This window comes from Ips typographus, linkage group LG3, assembly GCF_016097725.1.
Source record: "Ips typographus isolate SLU linkage group LG3, UJ_Ityp_2.0, whole genome shotgun sequence".
Classification (NCBI taxonomy): domain Eukaryota; kingdom Metazoa; phylum Arthropoda; class Insecta; order Coleoptera; family Curculionidae; genus Ips; species Ips typographus.
This window is the reverse complement of record NC_138424.1, coordinates 5,581,221-5,598,374: the sequence shown is the minus strand read 5'-3', so window position 1 is coordinate 5,598,374 and position 17,154 is coordinate 5,581,221. Positions and strand designations below refer to the sequence as shown.

The following is a 17,154-nucleotide window of genomic DNA, read 5'->3' as shown; positions in this document are numbered from 1 at the left end:
ACTGATTCAATGTGCAGGATGAGGAGTATGTCAAGATTATATGATATTTTCTAAAAACGGACATTTTTAACGTGCACTTTATTAGAAGTAATTTCTTCAATATACTGGGCTAATGAGAGTCGGGATTTTCGTCTGCTAATAAATTTTTTTATAAATGAACTGCTGGCCAATTGAAACGGACCATTTTATTTACTATTTTTTTGGTTAAATTTGAGTTGAAATATTTAGAAGACGAAATTAGAGAAAAATGTTTATTGTGGGATATGTAGTTCAGTAATGTATCTGTAAATATGTGTGAATTTGAGTGACTAATGTATAGGCACTTTATATAATTAGTGTACACAGGAACTATGCAAAATTTTACAGAAAATTGTGGTGTGGTACTTACAGTTGCATTTTTTAATATTTCTATTGTTTAAAAGCAAGGTTTGTTAAATGAATGGTTCATATAGCGTGCATCAATTTCAACAAAATGACCACCAAAAATTGAAAATGGTCAGAAGGCATTATAAAAAACTTGAGGGCATTATGAAAAATAACGCCCTAGCGCATTATCTGTCATAGAATTGACCTTAATAGGTGTCCTTATTGATGAAATAATAGCCCTGTCGGACATTAAATTATTAACGAAGATGAAGTTTGCTATACGCCTTAGTGTGGTAAATCATTGAGTGAGTAATATCCATTACATACGAGTAGAATACTATATTTTTTCTACGACTCTCTATTGAAAGTATTCTTATCTGCTGTCAACGTGACTATAGCCATCACTGAGTCCATCATATTGTTTGGTTTGGTATAAGAAAATTTGACGGCTATTGCAAAAATCAAAGTAATTCGAGATACAGTAACAATGTAATAGAAAGGTAAATCAAGGTTTAGGAACAACACGATGGAACCTGAAGGCATTATAGGCGGGCGTTATCATAACGTTTCTTTATCCTAGGATGCTCTTGACTTTTTAGGCAACAAACTTTTATTAAAAATGAAGTAGTACTCCATATTTTTTCAGTGGAGTTGTGCAAGTACAACAGGAAGGGAATGGTTGTACTTCAAATGGTTGTACCATCAAATGTAAACTTTTATTAGCTTGTGCTTTATTTTCTTTAAGGTTTTCTAAAATTTTGCCATCGGGCTATAGGCCCTCTGGCTCTTTCGGCCTTCAGGACATTATGTTCTCTCTAACGCCCGTCGTACATAAATAGCTATTAATTTGACAAATGAAGAAGCAAACGTTCACTATTGTTACATTCAAAACATTTGTACTTCTATTTTACTTGTATACCGGTGGTTTCTGCAGGTGGACTAAGCCCGTAAGTAATTGTTGTGAGTATTACCCACGGGTAGGTAATGGGTGTTATTATCTATTCAAAACTAGTAAATAATAAGTATATTATTAAACAGTCGTAGAAAAAAAAAAACAATTTTAGATCTTTTTGACCAAATTAGCTCTAACTTCGGCTGCAATATTGATGATAGAAGATCTCAAAAATAAAGGGTTTCGAGTCAGTATCTAATATGTATTGTTTCTCTATCTTAAGCACAGCTTTTTAGTAATGGGGTATGCAAGAATGTGAGCGGCACGCGGAGCGGAAGTCGGCAAAAGAGGCGCCACAACATTAGGCGCCACTACGAGGAGAAATCGCGTTTAGTGCGGTTTACATGTACTCAACTCTTATTTACTGCTTCTTGATACCTTATTATGTCGATTGGCGTAAAATGCATACCGATGATTAATTGGTTTCTTGTTTATATGTCCGCGTTGTCTATCCTAATCATACTAATTACAGCATTTTGAGTTGATTAAATAAGGTCAAGTTAATTAATCCCTTTTGTAAGAATATTTCAAATACTTAGACATACACCTATAAAAAATCATTCTCTCCGCAGTTAATTAATGAGAATGATTTAGCCGAGTATTTCGTTTTTTGCTAGCATAACATAGGCATGTACTATACAGAGTATTTCGAAAACTACAAAAGTTAACGTTTTGAAAAATTTAGGATGAAATATTTGTAGTGATGGGTAAATTACCGGTAAAATAGATATTTTACTTTTGACCGGTAAACGACAAACATTGTGTTACTGGCAATTCAATTCAAATTTTGACACCAATTTTTCATGCTATTGGATAGGAAATTGAATGAGAATTCCATAAATGTGCTTAAAACAGTCATTTCCTTGCTCCAAGTGGGTTTTACAGTCGACTTTGGCCCTGACTGTTCTTTCAAACTGTGTTTCTGGCAGTTCAATGTTCGACGTCTCTTTTCTCCCTGGCTGTACCAAATTTTGTAGTGATTTTCTAGGTTATAGGATAGGAAATTTAATAAGGATTCCAAAAATGTGCTTAAAACAGTCATTTTCTTACTTCAAGTGGGTTTTACAGGCAATTTTGGTCTTTAAACCGTGTTCAAATTTCAGTCAGACCACAATTTCAACTGATGGCGACTGGAAGACGGTGAAAGTGAAAAAAATTGCAACAGTCCAAAAATTTTCCAGTTTGCAGGACCGTTTTTGCTTCCCGTATACAAAGTATGAAGTTTCACTATTTTTGTCACCCTGTACACAATTTTTAAGATAGTATGTTTTACTCTACACCACTAGAAAGAGGAGCTCAAAGCGGTTCTTTTAAGTGGTCGAACCACCTCTCAAAATAACCAAGTTATAGGGTGTTCAAATTTCAACTGATTTGAAAATTTGTTGCAGCAGACCAGTTTTTCCTAGATAACTCGAAAACGGTGAATTTTACAAAAAATTTTCAAGAGACCGAAAATGTTCGACATCAACTTCTTGACTCAGCATCGTAAGTTTGCAGGACCGTTTTTGCTTCCAGTATACAGGGTGTGCATGGAAAGTATGGTAATTGACTGTTTGTGGTCACTCTGTACGCAATTTTTCGGACACATTACATTTTTTTGCTTTACACCACTGGAAAGAGGAGCTCAAGACGGTAAATTTGAGTGGTTTAACCTCCCTGAACTCCCAAAAGTTCAAATTTCAAGCCATAATTTCAACTAATTTGGAAATTTGTTGCATCAAACTAGTTTGTCCTCAAAAACGGTGAAAGTTACGAAAAATTTGAAAGAGAACAAAAAAGTTTGTTAAAAACTGCTCAAACAGTTACAGAGTGCTCAAATTTCAAACTACAGAAGGTGAAAGTTGGAATTTACTGGTAAAATTGGTAAATTTTCCTGTCACACTGAATTTTACTTTTTCAATTTTACTTTACCTTACCGGTACATAACCGGTCACGGTAAATTTACGCCCATCATTAAATATTTGCGATATTTTGGGGTCTTCAAATCTAAAATGATTTTCCTTTTAAGCTACCACCGTAAGTACGCAAATTGGTACCAACTTCACTATTTTAAATGGATCATCCTGTATATTATTATATTTTTCGATTGTCCTGAACGATTTCAAGTATGTTTTATGTATGATAACCTACATCTCTATTCAGCTATTTTCAATATATTGACGTTTGAAAAATGACATCAGATGAATTTCATCAATGAAAGCCGACTGTCGACTATTAAAAAAAAAGTTTATTGTCTAGAAAATTAGATATTTAATTTAAACATTACAACAGTAGGAAGAATTCGGTTAATTTTTTGCTTTCTTGAGAGGGGAAAGGCTTTGATCTTCCTCTTCGTTTTCATCTTTAGTTTCGCTATCGTCTCCATGGGACCCCTCTAAAGAAACGGTCACAGGATCCTCCTGATCCCCTTCATCTTCGGAGTCAATTTGAGGGACCCCATTCAGGCAGTTCCCCTGGCAATTTTGGCATGCTTGGGAACATGTGAGGCTTGCTTTTTTGCAGCCATACTTCGCGCTGGCACAGTCTTTCGTACAACCGCAGAAAATTATTTTAAGAATATCGTCCGATGCAGCTGCTAACTCACGGGGACCAGGCAGTTGTTCTCAATCTTCCACCCATACATCTGAGGAGGCAGGTCATTTCCTAGCCACAGCTGAACTTGATAGAATATTCTGAGGGAATGCTGTTTTACTGCTACTTCGATGGGAGAAAAACAAGATTTATCAGGTTTGATGGTGGCCACCGATTTCAAGAATGACTTGTACCTGTAGGCATTCCATACCGCTTTAACATACAGGTTTCACCTGCCTTTTGTACGTGAGCGGTGGTAGAGGAAGGATCTGAAAAAACTGCTGACGCTTTCTGGATCTCTGGTAACTTCAGATGCAACTTGCTTTTTCGAAATGCGGAACATGTTGTGAAATGCATGCAAAAACAGCACGTCCTTGAAACCTTGTTGCTGAAGCTCTTGAGACTGAGAATAAGGGAATCTCTCATCTTTCCACGTCCAGGCTTGATAAAAATAATGTCCTTATACGCATGAGCTTTACCCATCAAAAGGACGATGAGGTCGACATCTTCTCCCACAATGCAGACAGCTGTCGTTTCCGACATTTCCACAGCCGTATCCAAACTCAGAACGTCCACATCACTTTCTGCTTGAAGGGTCCTAATCCCATTGTCCTCAAGCTTCACCTTAAGCATGTTGACGAGTCTGCTTTTGTTGAACTGATTCGACAGAAAATCTTCTTGTTTGACGTTTATCTCGGTGTCTTTGCTGAAATATGCAGACTTTCTGAGTCGATAGCGCCTTTGCTGCTCTGCTACTTTTGTGCTTGAGATGAATGACGAATAACCGTCAAAAACTACAGTACATCTCTTTCAGTGGTAGTTTTTCGTGATAAAGTGGATGTAACTCTTGCAGATTGTCGATATCTTTGCACCTCTTTGCCAAATTACTTTATGAAGGAGAAGCCCTCCGTCAAATACGATTTGTAGCTGTGCGACATGTACATCCTTGGTCGTAGTGTTGAATAGTTTGTACAGCGCTGACTTAGTCTCTTTCCTCATCCCACTTTCACTGAATAAGGCTAATGGGAACGGGGCTAATTCGTATTTCATGTATAGCTTTAAATCTTCGTCTGGTTTGTTTGCTGATGGATATACGTCGGAATAGCAAGAATGGGTTCACAGGAATCTTTTCGACGTTGAGTTCACTGTTGAAACAGGAAGAGCTCAGTCTTTTCGAATCAATTTGATGTTAGAAAATGTTGAATTGACCATTTTAGCCATTGCTTGCTTACCAACAAACCCTACAACAAGAGCAAAAATTTCATTTTTCAAAATTACACACTTTCAAGAGCGGATATCTCGAATACTTTACAAGATATCAAAAAACTTGACGGAATAAGACTTGTAGCAAATTTAAGCAGCTTTTATTTTGTTTAGAGAGGTCTTGTCGTTTCCGAGATATAAGCAAAAAACCGAAAAATGAGACTTTCAAGAATTAAAAATTTAATGACATTTAAAATTCCAATAAGTTTGGTGGGTGACGTTTCAAATTTAGATCACGTATAATTTACAAAATACAAAATACTACCTTGAAAAAAATACTATTTACAACACTTATAAACTTTTTCAGATATCTTGATGATAACACCTTTTTGGGTATGTCCAAGGTGACGTATGTAAGCTTTGCTGACACAGCCTTAGGAGAGGTACCATGGCATTTATGGAAATTTATGCCAAGTATCCAGACCGTTGATCTGGGAAGGACTAGAATCAAAGAAATTTTGTATAATAGTTTTCAGGCAAGTAAGCATACTGTTATTCTGAGCGCTTGATATAACTGTAAAATTGCTTCGAATATTTTACAGGGCTTGCCAGACTTGAAAACTTTAGTACTACCGGGAAATCAAATATCCAGGATAGACAAAAACGCAATTCCCTTGCATGTTCAAAGACTTCATATAGGAAGGAATAGAATTTCAGACCTGAATGGCACGATATACGGTAAGTTTTTACAGTTTGTATAGGAGTTCGAGTTATTATTTCTTCTTCGACATTTTAATTGACCTAATACACCACAATATAATAAACGATAACTTTTGTCCTTCACAAAACTAATAAAGGGGTAGACTTGATAAAATTAAAAATATACAATTTTTTACCGATTTTGGGCAGTTCTTGAACCAAAAAGCCCGATGTTCTTTTTTGACATCTTACGTAAAGTTTTCTACCATTGTTCCCAAGATTTTGGCCAGTCAAAGTAAATTTTTAATTTAAAATTTTAAAAATATATATTTATAACCTTAAGATCTTTCCAAATCGTTTCGATTTTTTCTTTTAAATTAGAAAAAAATAGTCAACTATGCAATGTAGATTTTATTTATTCCGATAACTTTAAAAACGAAAAAGTTATAGGTGATCAAAGTTACTCAAATTGAAACGCCTATACTGTGTGTTTTCACAGAAAAAACCCATTTTCCGGCTAGACAGAAAAAAACTAGTAAACATGTCTAGAAATCGATTTTTTGAGAAAAAATTAATGTCAAAAACCATATTTCAATATCTTGTCAGTTTGCGGCGCTAAAGAACGTTTTTTGAAAACTACTCACAACTTTTTTGTTTATTAAAATATCGAATCAAAACTTAAACATTCTTAAGGCACTTATTCGATGTGATTCCAGTGGCGTGCTTAGTTTTTTGCTAATGTATTCTGTTTTCTCAGAAATTTACCTAACTTTGTTGTCTGTAACTTTAAAAAATATACATTTTATGCCGTTTACTACACAGGAAGTATGTATAGTTAATCTTAAAAATAACTGAAATATTACGCTTTTTTGTTTTTATTCAAGTTGTCAGCTATCAAAAGTAACGTTTATTTATTTCTTGTTCCTATGACCACACAAATGTTTGAAATTACTGCGTTTTTAACTTTTGATTCAAAATTTAATTTTTTTTTATTGTATTTTTTTTTTTCTACCGTTAATTCAAAAATTAATTTTTTAGTCGTTAGTTAATTTAATGTGCTTGAGAATACTGAAAAAGTAATTTGTTATTGGAGTATCTGTTACTCATTTCAAGTTAACTTCATATTTCAGTTATTTGTAAGCATAACTATAGACATACTTCGTCGTAGTAAATGTTTAAAAATGTAAATTTTTTTAAAGTTATATTCGATTATGAGTTCCATATAATATAAGAAAGTTATATCAATTATTGAGAAAAAGGAAGACAGCAGTAAAAAAATAAGCACGCCACTGGAATCACATAGAAAAAAAGCCTTAAATAGCTATTTATGTAACCAGTTACGAAAAGTTCGAAATGTCAATAAGACATTTTCGAAACGTGTTGTATACATGATTTTTTCTAATTTTGACCAAAAAGCTGTGAAAACCATCTTTTAAAGTGATTTAACACAAATATTCACTTTCATAGCACCTTGTATAAACTGTGACAATGACAAGTTATGATGGATGTCGCCCATATGTTTCTACGGAAATGCATAAAAACAGAGAGTGATGAAATGAACTTTTCATAAGTAGTTACATAAAGTGATACTTTTCGTAACTAGTTACGATAAGTAAAACGTTTTGTCACTCTAATCAGTAGAGTCCGGATTTCTAGAAATTTAGCTTTTTGTAAATAATAAAAGCAACCAACTTTTGACATCTAATGTGAACGATTTATAGAAAAACACGTCATTTGACAGATTTTGTTCATGCTTTTTTTGCTTTTTTCTTCTTTTTGTGCTTATTTTAGTTTTTTGTGCTTATTTACTGCTATTTTTGTATGGTTTAACTAGTTTTTAACAAGTTTTCAAGTTTTTAAAAATAAACTAATAACTGCTTTGACAGAAAAACGCAGGAGTTTTGACGTAATCTTATTGGTTCTGTAACGTTGCACAGTAGGCCATTGGGCCAAGTGGTAATATTGACTTTTGCTGTATTGAAACGACAAAAAAATTTCCAAATGCTCCTAAAGTAGTCTAAAAAAATGTAAAAATATTCCAAAACTCTATAGAAGCTCTAAAATGCCTTACAAAAGCTTACAAAACAGACTAGAAGCTTCCAAAAGCTTTTAGAACACTAAAAAATGCTTTTCAATTTATCTAAAAGCTCTCAAAATATTTCAAGACAGTCTAACAGCTTCCGTATACTTCTAGAGTAGTAACAGCTTCAAACGTCTACAAGGTTTCAAATGCCTTAGAACCTTTAAGGATCTTGAAACTGTCCAAACACCTTACAAATGCTCCTAAATTAGTCTAAAAAGGTTTTAAAACACTGGAGAAACTCCAAAATGCTTCTCAAGCAGCCTAAAGCATTCCAAATAGTCTTCAACTAGTCTAGAAGCTCTCAAAAAGTTTCAAGGCAATCTAAAAGCTTCCGCATGCTTCAAGAGCAATTTAAAAGCTTCCAAAAGTTCAAAGTAAAATGTCTTAAAAACAGTCCAGAAACTTCAATGCTCCGAAAGTAGTCTAAAAAGATTTCAAAACATTACAGAACCTCCAAAGCATTCGGAAGTCTTTTAAAACAGTCTAGAAGCTTCTAAAAGCATTTAGAACAGTCATCGAATAGATTCCAAATGCTTTTCAACTAGTCTAGAAGCTTCCAAAAAATCCTAGAACCGTGTAAGAGTTTCCAAATGCCTCTAAAGCCTTCCAGAACCTTCAATATGCTCTTTAAACAGTTCAAAAACCTTCCAAATTATAATCTTCCGTATGCTTCTAAAGCAGTTTGAAAACTTTTAGAAGTTGAACTCAAAAATAGTAAAAAAAATTGTATCTCTGAAAGAGTTTTGTGCTTTTTTACAGATTTTTATGCATTTTTGGAGGAAAATGATTTTGCTTTTTAAGCGCTTTTTTTCACAATTTTAGTGCTTTTTAATCCGGACTCTACTAATCAGTTTTGAAAAGTGTCACTTTATATGCCAAAATTAGAAAAAAATGCATATGTATGATAGTGGATAAACAATAATGATAGTAATGCTAATATCAAAATACTCCGCGAAAACTATATCGCCGTCATCCGATTTCGTTTTCGTGCGATAAGGACATTATAAATAAAAATTTAACGCCATTTGTACTTTCTAACTCATAGAGTTGAGTGCAGATGCCACCAGATGTTGCACAACAACTATAAATACTAACATGTTAAAAATTTTGCAACTAAAAGAAAAAAATCTATTAAGTAATCGGAAAATATTCAGGTTGTTACGGACCAACTTATGTAAAGCGTGATTGATTGTAATTCAGTGTTGTTTCACGAATCACTGAGGTAAAATATGGTAACCATTTCTATTAGAACTTTATTTGATATCACTTACTTAATTTATGATTTTTTGTAACTGTCCCTCCTATACAACCAACAAACTCTAACACATTTTAGTTATATGGTGCTTTGACTGTGACAGATCATCAAAAAAATATCGCAGGGAAAGCAAAATTTAACTTAAACATGCTTAGTACTTTCAGTGAATAGAAGCATGAAAGTATTATAAACTAATTTGCTTTCAGGATTACGAAATATGAGTTGGTTATTCCTGAACGCAAACGCTTTTGAAGACTTGCAAAATCAATTGCCTTATGAAGCACCAAATCTCAAAATGATACATGCTTCTGATAACCGGTAAGTCAAATTGCAGCGTACGTATTCTCGTACTACTTCTTAGGTTTTTGCTGAATTAACGTAACCTACTTTTTGGATATTTTAAACGAACGTAATAGTTTGCTTCAAATTGTAAATTGATTAAGGATGTGACTTTTAAAACACGTTAATATGTTCATAGTTTTTAACATCAACCACTGTTGTCTTAGATTGATCAGAGTTCCGCAACAACTTTCCGACTATCCACGTCTTGAAACACTATTCCTCAACAATAATGAAATAACCTCTTTAGACGGAGCGATTGCTAGATGTAGAGCACTCGAAAGGATTGATTTAAAGTCCAATCAAATCCATACGGTATAGTAAATCGCATTTATTCATAGTATGAATCATGTCTACATATGTGATTATTACAGATAACGTCCGTGGATTTTCTGGAATGTGAAGCATTAGACACGTTAGAATTGTCGTTTAACCAAATAACTACATTAAATAATTCCCTACTACCATTAAAGAGGCTGGAGACCCTTTCTCTCGAAAACAATTTGCTTACCGAATTTTCTTTCAGTGAAATTATTGGACTAGAACGGCTTAGGAGGCTGGATTTGTCTTATAATCAGATATCAAGTATTTTAGGACCTGCTTCGGTAAGAATATTTACCTACTACTAATAATTGTAAAAATTAAAGCATTATAAACAATATGACACACAACGTAAATAATTTATTATTGCAGAATCTTGTAGAACCTAACATACCACTTACAGAGTTGAAATTAGATCACAATTCTTTGGAAGTACTAAATACAGCTTTGAGTGGACTTTCGCAATTGTTGAGACTGGATCTTAGTCACAATAAACTCAGGCGGATCTCCCCAGATGATTTTATAAATTTAGATCAGCTTAGGCTACTGGATATTTCACATAATCAGCTCAAGACTTTGGAGGAAATGAGTAAGGTAAAGAAATCATTTAGTACCATCGAAGATCGTACCTGTAAATGTATGTTTATTTCAGACTTACCTTCCAAGACTGTCGGAACTAAAGGCAACCCACAATCAGTTATCCATTTTGGATAGAGATTTTCATGGGTTGCCAGTGTTATGCGACGCTGACTTATCTAATAACCAGATTGTGGCTTTAGGCCGGGAACTCGTGACCAAAACACGATGTAAAATTGAACACGGAATCCACGACGGCATGTACGACACCTTAAAGATTGTATTATCTGGTTAGTTAGCGATACATATTATAATTTCGCGGTTTTAATCCTGTGTTTAAATTAGAAAATCCGATTTTATGTGATGCTGCAATGCCAGAAATCAGATCCGAAATGGAGACTAATCATACCAGAGTATCTGGGGTATCTCACTGTAAACCCCTCAACGAGCAACCGATTACAGCAAAACCGAATGCTTATTTAGGTCTGTTATTTTCTTATTGGCAAACGTGACGCGTTATTTAAATAATATTATATTTTTAGGGTATATTCCAGAACAAACGTCTTTGCCATCGATATATGCGAAACCATCTTACGACCAACCCGTAATTGTAAGCCAAGCAGAAACTCCCAATCAAATTGAGCCTAAACTTTATTCTTCTTTGAGAGAGGATCAAAGACGGAATGAACCATATGAGACGGAACGGACACAGCATTTAGAAGGTATACGAATTGTATACAAATATTCTCATAACTTCTTATGTACAGACTACAAGGTATTCAAATATTCAAAAAAAAAAAAAATGTTGATAAAAGGCCCAAAAAATCGCTGGAAAACGGTTGAAATTTCTAAAAATGTCCATAAGCAGGCGTCCTAAAAATTTTAATTAAAAAAGTGTATATCTCTAAAATTTCAATTAAAATGGCACTTTGAAAATACTTGCAAAAGAAAACTACTTATACTACTTATACTTTTTTATTGCAAAATGTGCTTTATCGTTAACAGGTGAGATCAACTAAGTTTTATAAAAATATCCGAAGCTGTTCTGAAAAAATAGTTTTAGATTTTTTTGTCCAAATTTTAACACCCTGTATCTCCATGATGAATCATCTTTGGACCATTTTTTGACGTTTAATCTATCCCTAAATATGACGCATTTATAATAAAACACCCTGTAGATTGAAGAGCAGCGGGGATAATATGCATCCTTGTTGCATTCCTTTTCTTATGACTATCTTCTACGACAATTTGTTTTCTACTCTTACTTGACTTGTCTGATGCAAGTAGTATTCTTCTACGCCTGTTTTTCTAAGTATTTCTGAGAATTTATATTTATTGCACACAGTCAAAAGCTTTGCGGTAGTGTTTAGTACATGAGACATTAAATTCATCAGGTAATCGTCGCATTGGGACGCGTTAGGTTTTTTGGATGCCAGGCTTCCAAAACCCCAAAGGGTCCGGCGGGTAGGCCTTAAAGTTTTTTGGCCGTTTCCCACCAAAAAAATTTTGTTTAGCTCTCGGTATCTAGTCTAGCTATAAAAGTTTAATATGACAGAAAAGGATAAAGGCATAATCTGATTCTCTGAAAACTAAACTTAACTCTGTTTTGCTGCGAAATTGGCAGCTCTTATACTGTCTTAATTTTCAATAACTTTCCAAGTTTTTGGTGCGTTTTCTTCGGTAAAAACTTTGAATTTGAGAATAACGTATCCCCCCAGAGCAAAATTGCCCCCAAACTTTCATTGTATATCTTTCTCTTAAGGCTCATAGGGATTTAACTACTAAATACGTTCTCTAATTTGCCATATCCAAACCAACACAACACACGGAGAACCAATAGAGAAAGTTAGCAAATACAAATACTTAGGAACAACGGTTAATGAAGATAATGAGTACACCGAAGAAATTAAAGCAAGAATTGGACAGGCCAGAACCATATTCAACAAAATGAGGAATGTGTTATGCAGTAGAGATCTTAATCTACACCTTAGAGTCAGAATATTGAGATGCTATGTTTTCTCGGTGTTGCTGTACGGGATGGAATCCTGGACGTTAAAGAAAGAGATAAGCGACCGACTGGAAGCATTCGAGATGTGGTCATATAGAAGGATCTTGAGAATAAGTTGGGTAGACATGGTAACAAACGAGGAGGTACTGGGAAGAATGAGAAAAGAAAAGGAAATATTAAACACAATTAAAATAAGGAAGCTGCAATATCTGGGCCATGTGATGAGGGGAGATAAATATGTATTGTTGCAGAACATTATGCAGGGAAAGATACAGGGGAAAAGAAGCAGAGGAAGAAGACGTATCTCTTGGTTGAATAACCTGAGAGGATGGTATAACTGTAGTTCCACTGAGTTGTTTAGAGCTGCAGCATCGAAAGTGAGGATAGCCATGATGATTGCCAACCTTCTGAGAGGAGATGGCACTTAAAGAAGAAGAAGAAACCAACCATTGGTTGCCCAGCCTAAGCCGATTCTTCTTTGTATCTCTAGTGTCTGGTTGTCTCTAGTGCTTTTCACTTCGTGTCCAAGGTATCGATATTGTGTAACTTCAGCTATGATAATTTTTTATTTTTTTTTTTGGTTCTGCCGATGATTAAGTTTGTCATTACAATTGTTTTACTGTGGTTTATCTGTAATTCCATTTCTTTGGTTACTTGTGCAAGTTCATTAAGCATTACTTCGGCTTTCTGTAAGTCATCAGCAATGAGTAAAATATCGTTCTCGAGCATTTTTCCGTCGAGGTTTATCCCTGTTTTGCACCAGCTAAGTTTCTTAAGGGCGTATTGAAAAAGTGTGCTTTGGTGAAGTGTGAACTAATATCACATATTTAATTACCGACATACGTTTTTTGCTCGTGATTGTGACGCAACAGTTAGAAGTCGCTGTTTCTAATCATTGTTTACTTTTTTTGAGTCAAAGAATTTTAAATTGGAAGATATCAGTTCTTATTAACTATTATTAACTTTAAACTGATGTTTTCAAACAAATATTTGATGTGGCCTGAGATATGGCAACGTTCTTTAACAACCTGAATGACCAACCAATGAAACTCCTGATATTCAACGATCAAAGCCGGTATCAGTCGAATGTCTCTTAACTTTGGTAGGAAGAGTTCACGAAGAGTCAATCTCTAATTCGCTTTTTCTTTTCAACTGTCTCTTCTTGTTAAATAGCTATTCTTTGCAGAGAGTATGTTGTCGCCTTTTTGTTTTTCACTTTTTTAATTTCTCCCTTGCCATTTTGCAAACTTTCAAGCTTTTGTTTTGTTCCCTTGTTTGGTGTATGTGCTCTTTATTGTATTGTCTTATGTTATTCCGGATATTACAATTATCCAACTGAGTTGTTAATTTCAATTCTCTTCGTTGTTCTATTAGTCCTTTGTTGTGGAGGCGGATTTTGTTTGCTTTTCCTGTTTTGGGCAGAGATCGTTTGTTGTTTTTATTAGAGCTTCTGTTACTGTTTTATTTAGCTCATTAACGTCTGCTGCCTCTGTGCTTTTTAGTGTTTTTGTAATAGTCTTTTCTGGTTCATGCCATTTCCTCTTTGTTTTGGTTTTTATCATTCTCGTCTTTGCCTTCTTGACGTTTATATTTATTAAAGCTCTCACCAAGCTGTTACCACTGCCAATAAATAGTTGGTTCTGCACTGTGACGTTGTTGACAATTGATTTTTTGTCAGTGATGATGAAGTCTATTTCATTCTTCGTTTTCCGTCCGGGCTTGCCCAAGTCCATCTTCCATTTGGTTTTTTTATAAAAGAAGCTGTTCATTAGGTATAAGTTGTTCTCTAAAAGTTGGATTCTACTACAAAGTCCGTATAGTCTCCATACTAGTGTAGAAAATGTGTCTTTGATTCATGTAATGCAGTTTTTACTTTGTCATAGAAAGTCTGTATCTCCTGTTTAGTTTTGAAGTCAAATATGCGACTCGACTAGATACTTTTTTGATAACTTCAATGTTCTCTTTATATTTTCTGTTGATCATTAGCCATAGCTCTGACGCATTTCGCGTCTTTGATTGATCTCGCATAACCCTATTTAGTTCCATCTGATTTTCTTTAGCTCCTCATCCATTTCAAGTATCTTATCTTCCGATGAAAATGTCCGGGTGTTGTAAGTTTTTTAGGATATCGAGTTGGGTGTTTAGTAACAAGGGTTTTTTAGGTCTATAAAAAATAATCTTTTTCTAATATTCATCTTTTACTTTATTTTAGGACACCAGGCAGATGGGCTCAGACAGACACTAAACGAGCAACCAATAGTCGCTGTTTTACACCAGTCAACTGTACAAACAAACCAAACTTTAGATGGACTGCCTAATGTCAATATATCATCTGCCGTTTTTGATCCAATTACCCAGGGCCAGGTGATCAATAAATTGGCTTCGGAAATTCAGGAATTAAAAACCAGAATAGAAGAAATCAGTGTACAAAACGAGAGATTTTTCAACAAAACCATTTTAGAGCAGTCAAATTTAACTGTAAAAGTTCCATGAACAATTAATGCAAAGTTGTAAAGAACACTCTATTTTTCGCCTAGTCATATCAGCTGCATGCAGTGACGTGCAGCTTTTGTAAATTTAATTGGTGATGCAACCGATTTCCGATTTATATGTTGTTATAAATCAAGTTTATTGCGATTGATTTCGGACATCGATCTGATTGATATTCATTGCAGGTAATTTCGTAAGCACTATGCAATCTAGTGCAAATATTGAAGACAGACAATTCTTCCTGAACTGGACGTTATTAAGAAAATTTTGATTCAGTGAGACTTGCGCTCTTATTAACAAATAGGTGTATTATGTTTTATAACAAAAGCAATACCATATTGTTTATGTGAAATCAAATATAGGGTATTCGAAATACATTGTCATAATTAAGATAAAAGCTGCATCCATCTCTTAATCGTCGTTTCGCGACATCTTCCACAAATTTTATGAAAATTTCTATAATCAGCAGTATAGGTTTTATCCAGCCAATTTGCTGCTATCTGCCTTTAAACTTCGAGCAAATAACAACGTTTTATTATTAACTTTTAAAATACTTATGCCCGTTTGCACAGAAATATGAATAGGGTAATACTTTACTAGGTTTCCCTAATTTTTAGGTTACCCTAACATGAAATTTGTTTGCATCATGTTTATTAGAACCCTGAGAAAATACCTTTAAGAAATAATTTTCCAATAAACTAAAATTTCTGTTACTCTGCTGACAGTTATTTTTAGTTAGGGACTCAAAAACAACCACCTTAAATAAGCAATACCTAAAGTTAGTTAGGGATCAAAATTCAGATGATGCAACAAAACAGGGCCTTACCTAACTTTATTCTTAACCTAAGGTGTAGGGATTCCTAAAACCGGGAGGCTTGTGCAAACAGGCATTAATAAGATCCAATGAGAAGGTGAATTAGGGATGAGTAGTAGGTATTTTCTGTTTTCGATTCTTCAAAATAACCAAAACAAGTTGATGATTGCTGTATCAATGTTTTATGATATGTCAAGTCACATAGTTGAGGAGAAAATAGTTCAATTAAACAAAAAAGACCTAGTAAAATTACTGACTTACTAATGATCAATTTAATTATACATTCTCCGAACCAGAATCCAAAATGTATCTATCGTATTCATCTCTCATTCCTAATCCACCTTCTAATTGGATTTGAACAGATAATTTACTAAATAATGAAACTTTAATTCTTGTTAAACGTCTAAACTCAGATAACAGGAAATAACTTTGTTAAATCTTGCTGAATATAGGAATTTTCGAAGAGCACAAAAATCGATTAAAATCGATCCCGATCTATCAAAAAAAAAATGGTGCATGTCGCTAGTCTGAATACCTAGCTAGGCTTTAAAACTTTGAAGCGATCATCAATAAGTAGATTTTCTAGCCTAATGTGGTAAATTTCACCTTCTGGCAAACGATAGACTTTCCAGGAACATTTGGAATACCCTATATATTAGGTTGTAATTAAAAGAATCACTTAGGGGCCAATTATTGAAACGCTAACGTATTTATACATAGTTAATATTTAACGAATTATTGATATTATTATCCTTTTCAAATCAGAAGACGTCTGCGAGCAAAGCTTAATAATTAATAGCCCAATGTTAATTATAACAGTAAGTTAAAATATTTATTAAAACAAAAATACAACTTTTATACTTTGTTGAGTTTAAATCTGACTTCCTTGCTATAAAATCTGTGATTTCATATCTGAAGGAAGTTTAGTTATGTAGATAAAGAGTTTTGATTGAGTGTTTGATATGTTAATGTTAATTGTGTAGCTATAGACAATTTACTACCCTTTAATACTTTAAGTAATATTCTTATGCTAGTTCAATTAATAAATTTATTTAATATACGCATATGGCCTTATTTTTACGTTTTTTCCAAATGTTCTAAAATATTAAGGTTAGGTTAGTATACAACTTACAACTCTTAATAAACACACATTGAAGTACCTACGTTAATACTTAAGAACTACTTTTTAAAGTTAATAGTTAGGCCGGGTATACAATTTTTGGTTAAATGGGAAAAAAGTTCCGTAATTATGGCCTTAATAAAATGACATTTAGGAACGTCGACATTTTTTTGTTTTTGAGATCATGAAAAAAGTGAATTTTGTGATTTTACATTTTATTTTTTTGTGACGTTAATATTAGACCTAGACCAAAACTAATCACACTGCTCCACAGCAACTTTTCTAGCTTTTCTTAACTCCGTAAAGTGGCATCAGTTTTTTATTACGACGTTTTGTCCATGCCGAACTATCCTAAAC

At 33.9% G+C, this 17,154-nt stretch overlaps 1 protein-coding gene and 1 long non-coding RNA gene across 4 annotated transcripts in view; one reads left to right on the top strand and one right to left on the bottom strand.

Annotated features, from left to right (window-relative positions):
- ltl (leucine-rich repeat-containing larval translucida) overlaps nucleotides 1-16,737 on the top strand; it is a 31,409-nt gene extending 14,672 nt beyond the window's left edge. For all 3 annotated transcript variants that reach the window (XM_081976078.1, XM_081976075.1, XM_081976076.1), the window contains 10 exons: nucleotides 5,460-5,628; nucleotides 5,695-5,830; nucleotides 9,336-9,447; nucleotides 9,636-9,783; nucleotides 9,843-10,073; nucleotides 10,162-10,383; nucleotides 10,442-10,655; nucleotides 10,711-10,848; nucleotides 10,908-11,087; nucleotides 14,586-16,737. In XM_081976078.1, coding sequence (XP_081832204.1) covers nucleotides 5,460-5,628; nucleotides 5,695-5,830; nucleotides 9,336-9,447; nucleotides 9,636-9,783; nucleotides 9,843-10,073; nucleotides 10,162-10,383; nucleotides 10,442-10,655; nucleotides 10,711-10,848; nucleotides 10,908-11,087; nucleotides 14,586-14,866 — 1,831 coding nt within the window. In that variant the 3' untranslated portion in view covers nucleotides 14,867-16,737. The remainder of the gene's footprint in view (nucleotides 1-5,459; nucleotides 5,629-5,694; nucleotides 5,831-9,335; nucleotides 9,448-9,635; nucleotides 9,784-9,842; nucleotides 10,074-10,161; nucleotides 10,384-10,441; nucleotides 10,656-10,710; nucleotides 10,849-10,907; nucleotides 11,088-14,585) is intronic.
- LOC145726829 (uncharacterized) lies at nucleotides 3,091-4,201 on the bottom strand. The gene is made up of 3 exons (XR_014177692.1): nucleotides 4,084-4,201; nucleotides 3,899-4,012; nucleotides 3,091-3,842 (listed from the first exon to the last, which is right to left on the bottom strand). It is a non-coding gene; the product is annotated as an uncharacterized LOC145726829 (long non-coding RNA).
- Nucleotides 16,738-17,154: the final 417 nt, after the last annotated feature.